The following is a 12,853-nucleotide window of genomic DNA, read 5'->3' as shown; positions in this document are numbered from 1 at the left end:
TGCTCTGCAGAGTTTTTTGGACAAAGAGGCAAATTTTCTGTTTAGAGAACAATTTCTCTGGAAACAAAATAGGTATGAAAAAGTATTCCTCAGTATTTCAAGGTGGTTTGTAATGACACACAAAGAATTAAATTAATAACCTATAAAGAAGATGAAATAGGGGGAAAGCTGGCAGGTCAACCTCAGGAATTGTGGGAGTTAGTGTAGATTAACATGATGGAATTTGGAAGCTTGAACAAACAAGTTTGTGTTTGTAAAAGTGGGTTAGAAGTTACATAATGAGACGCTTTCATGTGAGTCTCCTGGGAGTATCATTTCTGGCCAGGCAGCATCCCTGGAAAAATTGCCATCCTCACTGCCTTTGGTGGACCTCTGTGTCTAGACCCAAGAGAAAGCTAGGGCTGAAGTAGTACATGGACAAAGAGCCAATTGGGAGGGAAATCTCGAGGTCCAGAACACCAGTGCTACATTCTGGACAAATACAGCACGTCTGTAGATCAAGTACGCTTTAGCTTGTGAAGATGACACCAGTCCTTCACCACACTCCTTAACTTATTGAGTCTCCTTAACTTATTCCTACTGTTTGTCCCACTGAAACAAGGAAACACATCTCTGGGCTCTGGTCGACCAAACTATGAACACAGAAGTGAGAAGACAGCCATGGAAGTGCATGTATGGATATGTAATTTCTTGACAAGTTTTCCTGTAGAAAATAAAATAAAAATGAAAAATACTAATAGTTTTTAAGAAATATTATTTTGATTTCACATGCCAAATATTTCTTTATTAAAAGCAGGGATAAAGAAGCAGGAAACTTTCAACCAACTTTGGCAGTTTAAATAAATATTAAATAAAGCTGTAAGACTTTGTTAGCACACAAAAATGAGTTTTGAAGGTGTGAGATTCTGTGCTTGTTACTCTAATCATAAAGCCGCTTCTATCCCTGACTCTTTTTCTGCTGTGCATCAGTGGCCGAGTTGTGATGGGATCAGTAGCTCCTGTTCTGTGTGATTTTTTTTGTTTCCTTTCTAGCCAGCCTAAACATTTGCTCATCAATCCCTCCCTAACCGACAGATCTCCTGGGAGATGCCAACATTTGGAATCATAGAATCATTTAGACTGGCAAAGACCTCTGAGATAATTGAGCCCAACCAGTAACCATTAGGCGGTGGATCTCACTTTGGCACATCGTGTGGAGGATTCAGGGCTTCAGGTCAGAGGAGTTCAGCTTGTAGACCAAACCCAAGTTGAATGCAACATATTCATTGACCCTGTCTGCTCCCAGAGCGGCCCGAACAGTGAATGGAATCTTCCCGACAGGGTAGATTCCAACAAAGGCAAACGGCCACCATCTGCCGTGGCAGCTGGGTGGGTGATGGAACAGCACAGCACAGCCGCTCCCCCTGCTCAGACACCGCTCCCCACCGCCTCCCCATCCCTCCTCTTTGCTCTGCCCTCCCTCGGCGGAGCCCCGGCCGTCCCCCCCGCCCCGTGCCCGCCCTCGCCGGGGCCGGGAGGAGGCGGTGCCTTATAGGGAGGGCTCGGGGGCCGCGCCTGCAGAGCCGCGCCGAGCCCGGCGATACCCTGGACAGCGCCTCGCCGCCGCCATGGTGAGCGTCCCTCCCGCATCTCCTGCCCTCATCCCCTGCCCGCATCCCCTGCCCGCATCCCCTGCCCGCATCCCCTGCCCGCATCCCCTGCCCTCATCCCCTGCCCGCATGCCCTGCCCGCATCCCCTGCCCGCATGCCCTGCCCGCATGCCCTGCCCGCATCCCCTGCCCTCATCCCCTGCCCGCATCCCCTGCCCGCATCCCCTGCCCGCATGCCCTGCCCGCATCCCCTGCCCGCATCCCCTGCCCGCATGCCCTGCCCGCATCCCCTGCCCGCATGCCCTGCCCTCATCCCCTGCCCTCATCCCCTGCCCGCATCCCCTGCCCGCATCCCCTGCCCGCATCCCCTGCCCGCATGCCCTGCCCGCATGCCCTGCCCGCACACACCCTCCCGGGGCCGCCCGCCTCCGGCCGCCGCTGCCCCTCTGCTCCCTGCCCCCCGCTGCTCCGGGGCCGGCCGAGAGCCCCCGCTGCCCTCCCTCCCTCCTCCCTCGCCGCTGCTCCCGCTCCCACGGGCCACATTCGGGACGTGATTGTTCGGGGGGGAAGGCGGGGAATGGCCTCAGATGCCCCCAGCCCCCACGCGAGGCACCAGAACAGCCCGAGCGGGTCGGGTCCAGCGGCTGAGCTTGGACATCGTGGGGAAGGAGGGAGGGACAGACGGACCTCAGGGAGCGGGGGAGGAAGGATGGGGGAGAGGGAGCCGGGCGGCGAGCGGGGACAGGCACGTGGAGGAACGCGGTCCTGGGTGGAGGGAGGGATGGAGAGAGGGAGTAAGAGATGCGCAGCCCCTGGGCATCCATCCCCCCCTGCGCCCTGCCCCGGTCCGAGCAGGTGCATTCTGCTCTACTCCGAGGTGCGTTTGAGCGTGTTACATAAACCGATTATTCCTGTTAATTTGCTATCTTAACAGAAGCTCTTCCTTTAGCCATGCAATCTGTAGTGGAACACTTTTTTTTTTTTTTTTTTTTTTTTTTTCCATGTAATGAATGAACAATGGAGTTTTAGATTCCAGATCAGCATTTAGAAGAGTTAAAGTGGAACAATAAAGTCACCTATTTAGTGAGCAATGCCGGTTCCCCGTAGCACATTGTGTCTTTGCAGTCATAGTAACTTTCCCAAAGGGGCTCATCCTGTTTATAAACAGCAATGCATTAAGTGTACTGCTGACCTTACAAAGTAGGACAGTATCAAAGAAGTATTTTGCAGCCTTAAATTTTGAAGCACATTGAGATGAATAATTTGGCAAAGCTTGCTGTATCAGAAGCTTGAGACACTACTAACAACAGAGCCTAGTTTTCTTTTTATAGGATTTAACAAAAATACTTTTTTCCCCCAAAAAAAGTCTTTGCACCATGTATAGTAAATTCTGCCTTCCTTGAACAAAAATCCGTTTAGACCCTTCCTCCCCCCATAAATCCAGAGATGAATAATATTCAAATAGTCATTCTATGAATTAACTTCTTCTTTCTAAAAGTCACATATCCACCTGCTGTCAGTCTGAATCTGTTTCTCCTATGTATTCTATTTGCCACCAACTCAGCTTTGGAATGATAGATGTGAGAAGACCCTAGTGAAAAGATGTAAAATGGTAAAGTAGTTTATGCTGCCTAAGCCCCCTTAGAGTGACATAATTGAATTCCTGTTTCCTATCAATTTGGAATATAAACACAAAAGCTATGGCTAAATTACCATAGCTGCACAAAGCTTAAGTTAATACCAGCCATTGATAACATCTTTCTTGTGACAGAGGACGAAGGTTACAAAGATACCTGGTGTTGCAGAAAGTAATGTGCATTATTTATCAGTAATTGGTTCAGGTAATATCCAGGTGCTTAGGAGTACTGAGGCAGCTGCAAAGAAAGGTAAAACATCCTGAACTAGTTAAAATGTTTCATTTTGATTCCTTCCAGGACTGAGATGAAGTCAGTTATACTAGTGTAAATCAAGGAAGAATTAGTTGGTAACATAGGCATTGACCACCTCATACCAGTGGAAATTATAGCTGAGACCTACCCTTCACCTGTTCTTTCTGGTTCCTAGAGCTGTTCAATTAACCTTGACATTTTTCTTGAAATGGCTGGAAGCAATAACCAGAACTTGCCATTCAGAGCTACACATGGTCTTGGATTAGTAAATTTTGGTCTTTTGTATATCCAGAAATCTTAGTGTTCAAAAGTTTTTGACATTTCTCAAGCTTTGTTACTCATAGATAAAGGCATTATGAAGAAAGAATTGCCAGTCTGAGAAAGTCCTTGAAGTGGTATAAAGGCTGAAGGTTACTTTGGCTCCAAAAGTCAGAAAGGGTGTCCTTGGAATAATAGCTACTGAAACAAAAACCTGAGCTATTGATGAAAGCTGTTGCAATGATGATAATGCAGGTTAAAAGTTACAGCACATCGATTTCTAGACAGACCTGGAGCTTTGGGGGCACGGGGTCATGGGGACATTGGAGTATACTACCAAAGGTATTTGGAGCAAATGTAGGACAAACAGATTTTTGGCCCAAGCGGTGGGAACATTGACTAAGCGTTCCCTTTTCTAGTATAGAAATAGAGATAAGCAGGTGTAGGTTGCTAGTGTCCTTTAAACTCAACTGAGAGTTTTTTCAGCATCCTGGGTGTTCAACAATCACTAATATTTGTAGAAAGTTGCATAAGAAAACTTTTTTGTTTATTTGTTTTGAAATTGCATTTTGCTGAAGCAGCAAACCACTGCCATCATAAACCATTAAGTATTTCCTCATCATCCTCACCGTATGAGAGCAACCACAGTTGGCTTGGTTCTTCTGTTTATGTAGTTCACTGCAGCTCTCCTTGCTTCAGTGAATCTAGGTCAAATTACACTGGCTCAGGATTTGGCTGCACCCTTGAACTTTAAACCGATTACACGTTTTGATTTGTCAGTGTATTTTCCATGGGGTCAAATCCCACTTTTATGGAATAAGAGGGTGTATAACATTGCAGTCATGGCAGCTTATGCTTACAAACAGACTAGGTAGCACTAAGGTAAGCATAAACATGAGGACTGTATTTAATAGGTGCCAGTATCTATACCTCTTCAAGTACCCAGTGGCAGAGGGAGAGACAGAAGCTAGAATATGGTTTTCATTTCCTCCAGAGGCTTTGATACCCCTGTAATCTGAAGTCAACACAGAAAGACACCTAACTCTTCTAAGCATTCATAAGCATCAAGGCCACCATATCAGCATATGGACCTCGGTGTGGGCATGCACCGATTGCAGAACATACACAAAGTGCCCTAGAGAGAGCGAAAAATGTCTCTTCTTTGCTGATAGTAAACAAAATAACCCCCTGTCTCATTGTCCATTGGCGTTTGTTAGTTTCTCTGAATACTGCACGAGAAAGAGTATTGCAAAGACAATGTTCTAGCCCCTGATCAGTGACATGCAGATTGGAAGAGAATGCTTTTCAGCAGAGATCAGCTCAGCACGAATACCTGATGACACAACATCCAATGCTACAGCACCCACAAGATCTCTCCAGCCCCAGCAGAATGAACTGCAGCAGCCCTGCCATCCAGAACCAGAGCATGAAGGCAGGGGTTTGCCAGCTGACACAGAATTAATAAGCTATGAGAAAACATGCTGATAAACTGCATATAGAACAGAAACAATAGACTCTACTTGCACAGAAACGCAAGAAGAGACACTGAAGCCTTTTGCACATGGTGGAATTGATTAGGAAAAAAACCTTCCAGGAAATGAATTAAGAGTCCACCAATTCATTTGCATAGTTACAGATGCCTGCTTGCAAAACCTGCATGCTGCCCTTGGTGTTGATCCCTCTCATCTCTAGGAAGATCCTTTGATTCTTGGAGACTGATCATTGTATCTTCATTACAAGCAGTCTGACTTGGAAAAAAAGCACACTCCTCTTGCTCATCAGGCACTCAATTTTACACTCATATAACTTTATAGCATCTCTTGATTTTATTGAAGAAAAAGGTTAATCATATGCAAACACTGTAAATTTGAACCTCTGATTCAATCAAAAGTTGGGGAAAAAAACCTGCAATAGTATTTTCTTTAGGTATTAGTAAACTCCAAAGTAAGGCAAATATAAAGGGCTAATTTATTCCCTGATCTAAGCAAAATTCAAGTGTAAATAAATATAATAACATCATGATTCTCCCTGATGCTTTCATGCCATGCTGTATGAGAGTTTTGTTAAACACTGCCTGTAAAACTGATTTAGAAGCTGAGGCATTATTGAGCCTCATACAAACAGTCTGAAGTCTGTATTCAATGAAAAGTACTGTGTCACAAGTGCAGCCTGATTTGTAATTAAAGAAGGTAATGGAGAAGGGAGGGAAATTATGAGGATGGAATTAAGCGTACCCCTGGTTGTTCCAGCCCGAGCTGCTGGGATGAGCCTGCCCCATGAGGCAGTGGTGGAAAGGTACAAGGAGAATTTCCCAGCCATAACAGAGAAGTAACACCCCAGGACATGCAGCTCTGTCACATTATAAATGCCACACTTCAGACTGAGCACACCAAATTTGTCAGCCAATCTGTGAGCGCCTGGCAACAGCGGAGCTTGTAAATCCATTATTTGCATACACCCTCCATGGCTTGCCTGATCATATGTAAATACATGGGCCACAATACCTGAGTGACTGCATCTTTACCCACGGGACTGCTGCACAGCTGACAAGTACAGTATGAAATGAAGTGAATATTTATAGCTTCTGTGGGGCTTCTTATCTACCTGACTAACAGCAAAAGCCAATTTTTATTTTTGAGGACTAGTTGAATTCAGATTTCAGAGGGTAATTAGAGTTCTTTACACCTTCAAGACATGACAATGTTATATTGGCATTAATACTGAAAGTACTCTGACTCGATGTCAGTCTAACAACAACAGAATGATAATTTTAAGTATTGAGTTCATCTAGGTAATGACTTTGAAACTGCACTGAATTTCCTTTTTCTCAGTTAAAACTGACTGTGATAAAGTGGTAAAGGTCAGGTCCCCATACTGAAGGAAATCAAACCCTCTCTGGTAGAAATTTGTATACAAAGATATTTAATTAAAGAATAAAAAATTAAGATAATTTTCATCATCATTTGGAGAGATTTTGATTTTTTCCACCCTAAGGACAGATATGGAAATGAAGCAAGAAATAGTTCATGTTTTGTGTCATCATTTGAAAGCCAAACACAGCAAGAAATGGAAATTAGAAGTAGAGTGACCAAGTTTCAAATAAATATCCTAAACCCAAGCATTAAGAGCCACAACCAAACTATTCCTCCCCTAGTTCTCTAAGAACCTCCTACAGGATGCTACTCAGTAGTCACCATTCATGACACTTTTTAGCCAAAGAAGACAATGTGGTACAGCAACCTAACAGGGGGATTGACTTACACACGTGATAAAAATTCTGCAGCTGTTGTTATTTCCTCTATGTGACAATAACTGATGCAGTTTACAGACATTTTGTATCATTAGGGCATTACCATGCAGCACAGTCATTAACATTTTTATTCTGAGCAAAGTGTCGGTCTGGGTGTTTCCATGGTGTAATGGGTTTAAGAGTCTGGGCTTTAAAATTCCAGTTATGTGTGGATTAAACTCTAGGATACCCACTGTTGGGGCTGACTGAGAAAGGGAGTTAATTAGCTTGTGCACTCTCTTATCCTGTGCCAGCAGACAGCACTCTGTTATGTGGCTTTCATACAATTTTAAGAAGAGGTGTCCTTGGAGTTCATTAGGGTTCATTTAGGGTTTTAAAAGAGGTAAATTTAGAATTGTTTTGGAGGAGGAGACATAAGGACACTTCCAAATTCTGTTTTTTTCTTTGTTAAGCTTGAAAATCAACTGTCATTTCCTTTCCTCTCCTTTCCCAGTCTTCTTTAAACATGACTGAAGTCCAAAACATGAATTAGCATTTCAAATACAGGGTTTTGCCCTCAAGGATTTAAGGGAGAAATGCAAGGAAGAAAAAAAAGTTAAGGACCAGTTACCAGAAGAAGATATTTCCCTTTTTAATTGCTGTTTTGTGTTCTCAAGTGACGCTTTGGAAAACAGGCATCAGCTTCTGTTTCCTTATTTCCTTATATTACACTTGCATTTTCACATACAACTAAAAGTGAAACAATACATTTTCTTGCATTTTTCTGTAAGCATAGATAAAACTGTTCCAAACTGTTCCAAAAAGCAAAGTGCCTTCAATTTGGCAAGGAATAAATGGTTGGCAAACTCTTTCGAGAGTGATTTCCTTGTCAGGGAATTGGCACATCTCTTGGTAAGGCAGTTCTGAATATTACTATCCATACCCGCTTTCTCTCCAATTGCAGGCTGCAGCCAGCCAAGTTACTTCTGCTGGAGCTTAAAAGATTAGCTGTGAGGTTGTGCAACTTCTGATCTGGTAGGAGTTGGTATTTGTGTCAGAACCATGTTTTATTGTGCACATGGTGCAATTTTTTTTTAGAGTCTGTCAATAGCCCATGCAATTCCAGAGGGGAAAAACATTAGGTTTGTTTTTATGTTTATATGCTTGCCAATTTATTATTGAAGTATCTTTATGTACTGTGCGGTTTACACAATTTGCATTAGGACTGGATACTCAAAATTGTCCTCCTCCCCAAATTCAGATGCTTGTGTGATATGAAAAATATCCTATGTAAAGGGATATTTTTTTAGAACCAGCTGCATCTGTCCTCTCAGCTGTTAGTATTATGTGTGGTCCTAGAGTAGCATCTCAGTGTTGCTTTGCTGTTACACTGGGCTGTTCTGTGTATTTTAATCTCATAATCAGCCCTCCCTACCTAGGAGTACCCACTTACCTTGACTTGACTTCTTTCCAAGACATATCTTTTGATACTGACAGAAGACTATGCATGAAGCCAGGAAAAACCTTCATATTTTCAAGTTAATGGAGGAAAAAGAAAAATCAAAGACTTAGAAAACAAGCGTATCAGAAACTGGTTCAGATTAGCAAAGTCTTTATAGGTTCCTTTCTTCTTCCCACTTCTTGCTGCTACTGAAAGCAGAAATGAGAGATGTCTTCCAGCCAGCAGTGATCATCACTCTCCAAATAGTAGACTGCTTATTTATGTGCGTTACCTAAGAAATCCAAATCTCCCAAAAATTAGGTACATCCACTGAAAAATGTGTTAGAAGAAACTGGATTCACCCTTAAAAGCACCCTTGGAAATTTTCCCTGTTCAAATAATGGAGCTATTTGCTTTATCTGGCAGCTTGATGATTAAAAACCATGAGAAACTACTGCTCAATCAGTCCTTCCCCAGAACAAGAAAAATTAAGTACATCACATCTCTAATTTTATAGCATTCTTTTCAATTTCCAGGGCTCTGGTTTCGGGTAAAAATTTAGTTGCACATTCTCTCTAAGATTTTTTTATTTTTCTGATATGTGTCAAAAGCATCACAGGATCTTTATGCTCTGCTTTGAAAGCTGAGCTACTGCTTGTGATTTCTTGGTGGTGAAACACATTTGATACTTGTCTTTAAAACTGGCAATTTCTGCAAGGCAACAGAAAAGGTAGCATTTAGCTTTATTGCTCTGCAAAATAGAAATGCCCCTCCATTTCAGTGAAAACTGAAATGAAAACCTTTTGGGTTTAATGCAGCTATTTCTTCCTTACTGCTGTAGACTTTGTGAGCCTGCATTTTAATAGTATCTGCAAAAACCCTTGAAAGATAAGAGGCTAGATAAGAGTTATTTTGCTTACAATAACTTCAAGAAAAACAAAAAAATATCCCTCATAACCTACCCTGGAGAAAAAGAACCATTTTTTCCCCATTTTACATTTACTAAATTAGTGGCATAGTTTTATTTCAAATCTGTTATAACTAAAATTTCTCTCCAGGACTACATTTGATATATTTTTTTTCACAAAATAATTTCTTTGTCATCATTCAGGAAGTAGTTTTCTTTTTTGCCAGACACCTTTGGGAGATGCCAGAATTCAGATCAGAAAGTGTTTTGATGGAAAGGTACAAAGTTGAAAGCCAAGACAGAGAGCAATATCATTAAGACAGGTGTAAAAGGGAAACAAGACAGCACTGTCCCATTTTTCCCCCAGATGTGTTTTCCTGAGTTTAAAAGAGTGTGAGCATTTCATTATTCTGGCTTGTTAAACCTCAGGTCTTGCTGAAGTTTGACAGGCATACTGCAAGCACTTAATAAACCCAGCAGCTCCTGAGCACTCAATAGGATAAGGAACAACCTGATCAGCTGAAAATGAGAAACCCATACCAGTCCCCTGGTCTTTGCATATTTGGGGTTTTGTGTGTTCTTGCTTCTTTTACGAAGGTGTCCCCCACTGTTCCACCTCCAAATATGAACAGCATTGATAAGACACTGGTGTAAGTGTTAATTCTCAGAGGCTTTCATTGCATGCAATAAGGTGGTTGTTACAATAGCATTCAAATAATGAGTCAGTGTAAATTAAGGACACTGAACTCAATAACAAAGTAGAAAGCAAAGTGAGATGATTAAATACCTATGACACTCCATTCATCAATCCAGCATTAGATAGGGTTTGGGAATTTGTTACCTGAAATGATCATACATTTGACCCCATAAGCCAGTTTAGGATGTATTTTGATCAATACACGGTTGATGAACTCCTTAGGTTCATGCTGCGGGTAACTGGGTTTAAATTAGGAAAGAGACATATGCACAGTCAGAATGAAGGAAGCTTTTGATTTCAATTAGAACCCTCAAGTAACACAGTGTTTATACCTAGCTGGGGAAAGTACCAGAGGATATCTTCAGACATCGCCTCTTGATTTCTTTCTTATAATCTTCATAAAAGAAATAATTTAAATAGGTAGATCTTCTTTAAATTCAGTGATACGTGGAATTCTTTTATTTTACATGCTTACCTAACTCTCACAGCTGTCATGCATTTACTCCCTCACTACATTTATGGATTGCACAGACTTGAAGAGAAGTATATATTTTTTGCTATAGTTGGTTTTCTAGGGGAGAGCTTCTTAGTGCTACTTTTTTGCCTGAAATGTCTTAGTACTGTATGATATGAAATAACTGGATTTACCATTATTACCTTTGCCACTCCTTCAGACAATGCATTTCACTGGAAAACAATTATTCTGTGTCTGCTTGTTGGTTTTTCTCCCGTAGTTGGGGATTTTTGAGGTTTTTTTTTCAAGTACAGGAGGTTCTCATTTTATCTGTTTTTAAGGTTATCTGTACTGAAACTTAAATCAGCTGCAAGTGACATCAATGCTGTTTCTGACTTTGCCTGTAAAACAAGCATATTTATTTACGTGTAAGAAATTGTTACTTTGTAACTTCACTTGTAAAGAAATTACTTTGTTTACTTGTAAGAAATTGTCATCTCTTCAAATAGTTATTCCTAACAACACACGTATAATGCAAAGTAAGAAGTGATGCTTATCCTTCTTGGAAACCTAAGCTGGTGAGGATATTCATTTTCTGGAAAGCGGTACTTGATCAGTGCCTGTGATGTATATCAGGTCTCAGATACTCCCATCTGACCTTGCCAGCAGCTCTGTTTTCCTCCTGCCTGCTATCTGTCCACTACAGAGCAGCACTGCACCTCATCACTGTTTAACTATCAAGGGAACCAATTTTTTTCCAAACCATGTCTATCTTTGTAATGTCTGTTTCTTCTGAGAAGCAATGTGTTTGTTCTGGATGGGCGTGACAGCCACTGCGGTGCAGCGCTCTCATGGAGCTGTTATGTCATATGGAAATTCCCAGCTTCACTGGTGCTTGACTTTACAGGTCAGCTTAGGCTGATCCTGTCAGATGATCTTCCTGAATGCTGAAGAAAGCTAGCTGTGTGAAAAGCCTCCACCAAGAAAGCCGATCTTCTAATACTGGACATAATCACAAAGGCACAAGATGTATTGCAGGACCAGCAATACCCACTGAAGTACTGGATGTTTTCTAGTCACGTTTTCTTTACATATTATTAGATAGTGTGACTTATTTTAGAATTTTTCGTGGGTTTGTTTGTTTTTTTTTCTTTCAATCAGCAGTTATGGGTAAATGGTATTTAGCATCAAATGATAAATTAGAAGATAAATGTCTATTACAACTCACAAGCTTGAAATCCACTTGATTTAAAATTTAACACACAGATTTTAGAAGTAGATATTTTTTACCTAAAACTTCATGCTTCTTTTCCAGAACAATTTATGCTCCCAATTGAAAAGCTTCCTGTAGCGAGTTTTGCGCCTGCATTTGTCACACAGACAGTTTTGTACATGGGTAATGACCTCAAAGTGAAATTGAAAGGCTTTGCATGTGTTGGAAGATTAAGGCTGAAACCTTAGAAGCTGGGATGTGAACTCTCTAATCCTCAGCAGCATGCTACAAACACCTCCCCTCCTCCATTCTTTTCCTTCCCCTTTTCCAACTTACATCACTATAAATAGCTCAGGAAAGGTTCTATCCATTTGGGCACAAACTACAAGAAATGGCACAGCAAATGAGTGCAAACTAAGAAAAACCATTTCTCTAGTGGGCAAAGGAACACACCCAGATCTCCTCCACCAGTAAGAACAAGAACAGCTGAGTTCTTTTAAGCTGCTGTTACTTTTGAGGATGTGGCTGAAGCAGGATACAGCATGATCTATGTTACCAGTCCCTGCATGGAGAGCAACAGATAGAAAACATGCATACACATACCTCAAACTTAGTTATCTTGCCAGAGTCCTGCAGTCCCTGTTTTTGAAGAGAAATTATGGTTCAAGGGCTCCACTCCTAGCAGTGGGTCCGGTGAGTCTGGCCCAGGGGACTGTTATATCCGTGTGGAACTCTGCTGATCTCTCCAGCAGCCAGCATGGCACTTGCCCATAATGTGTTGGGTTATAATTGTGCTATGAACAATTATAAATCTCATAAATCTCCTGCTTCTTACAGGGGCTAGGGGATGGGAATTCATGTTTAATGTCCTTGTATAATTCAATGACTTGAGCAGGTTAGACAGAGTATGCATCAGGGTAGATTTTGCCTTTGGGCAGGTACTTAGCCTAGTTTGACTAAGTATTTATAGGTGCAATTTTCCACAAAGGAAAAACAGCTGGGCAGAATTCATCTTAGTAGATTTAATGTATAAATAAGAGACTCAGTAGGGGGTTTGGGGGAAAAAAACAAACACATAAACATTATTAGAGGTATGTATAGATAATATTATTATATATAATATTCATCAATATTATAGATATTTGTGGGTTTTAATCCGACTTTGTTCCTTTCTGA

At 41.7% G+C, this 12,853-nt stretch overlaps 1 protein-coding gene across 2 annotated transcripts in view; it reads left to right on the top strand.

The window, feature by feature from the left end:
• Positions 1-1,123: 1,123 nt before the first annotated feature.
• Positions 1,124-12,853, top strand: part of ELOVL2 (ELOVL fatty acid elongase 2) — a 49,067-nt gene continuing 37,337 nt past the window's right edge. Inside the window, exon 1 of one of the 2 annotated variants that reach the window (XM_086901866.1) lies at positions 1,124-1,213. Coding sequence is in view for 1 of the 2 variants with exons in the window: in XM_086901855.1 (XP_086757981.1) it covers positions 1,608-1,610 (3 nt within the window). In the remaining variant the exon portion in view is untranslated. Of the gene's footprint in view, positions 1,214-1,350; positions 1,611-12,853 lie in introns of those variants that run through there. The other variant, XM_086901855.1, reaches the window with a different exon arrangement.

This window comes from Cyanistes caeruleus, chromosome 1 (genome assembly GCF_971803275.1).
Source record: "Cyanistes caeruleus chromosome 1, bCyaCae1.hap1.1, whole genome shotgun sequence".
Classification (NCBI taxonomy): Eukaryota; Metazoa; Chordata; class Aves; order Passeriformes; family Paridae; genus Cyanistes; species Cyanistes caeruleus.
The sequence above is the reverse complement of the archived record's forward strand: the minus strand, read 5'-3'. Positions and strand labels throughout refer to the sequence as shown.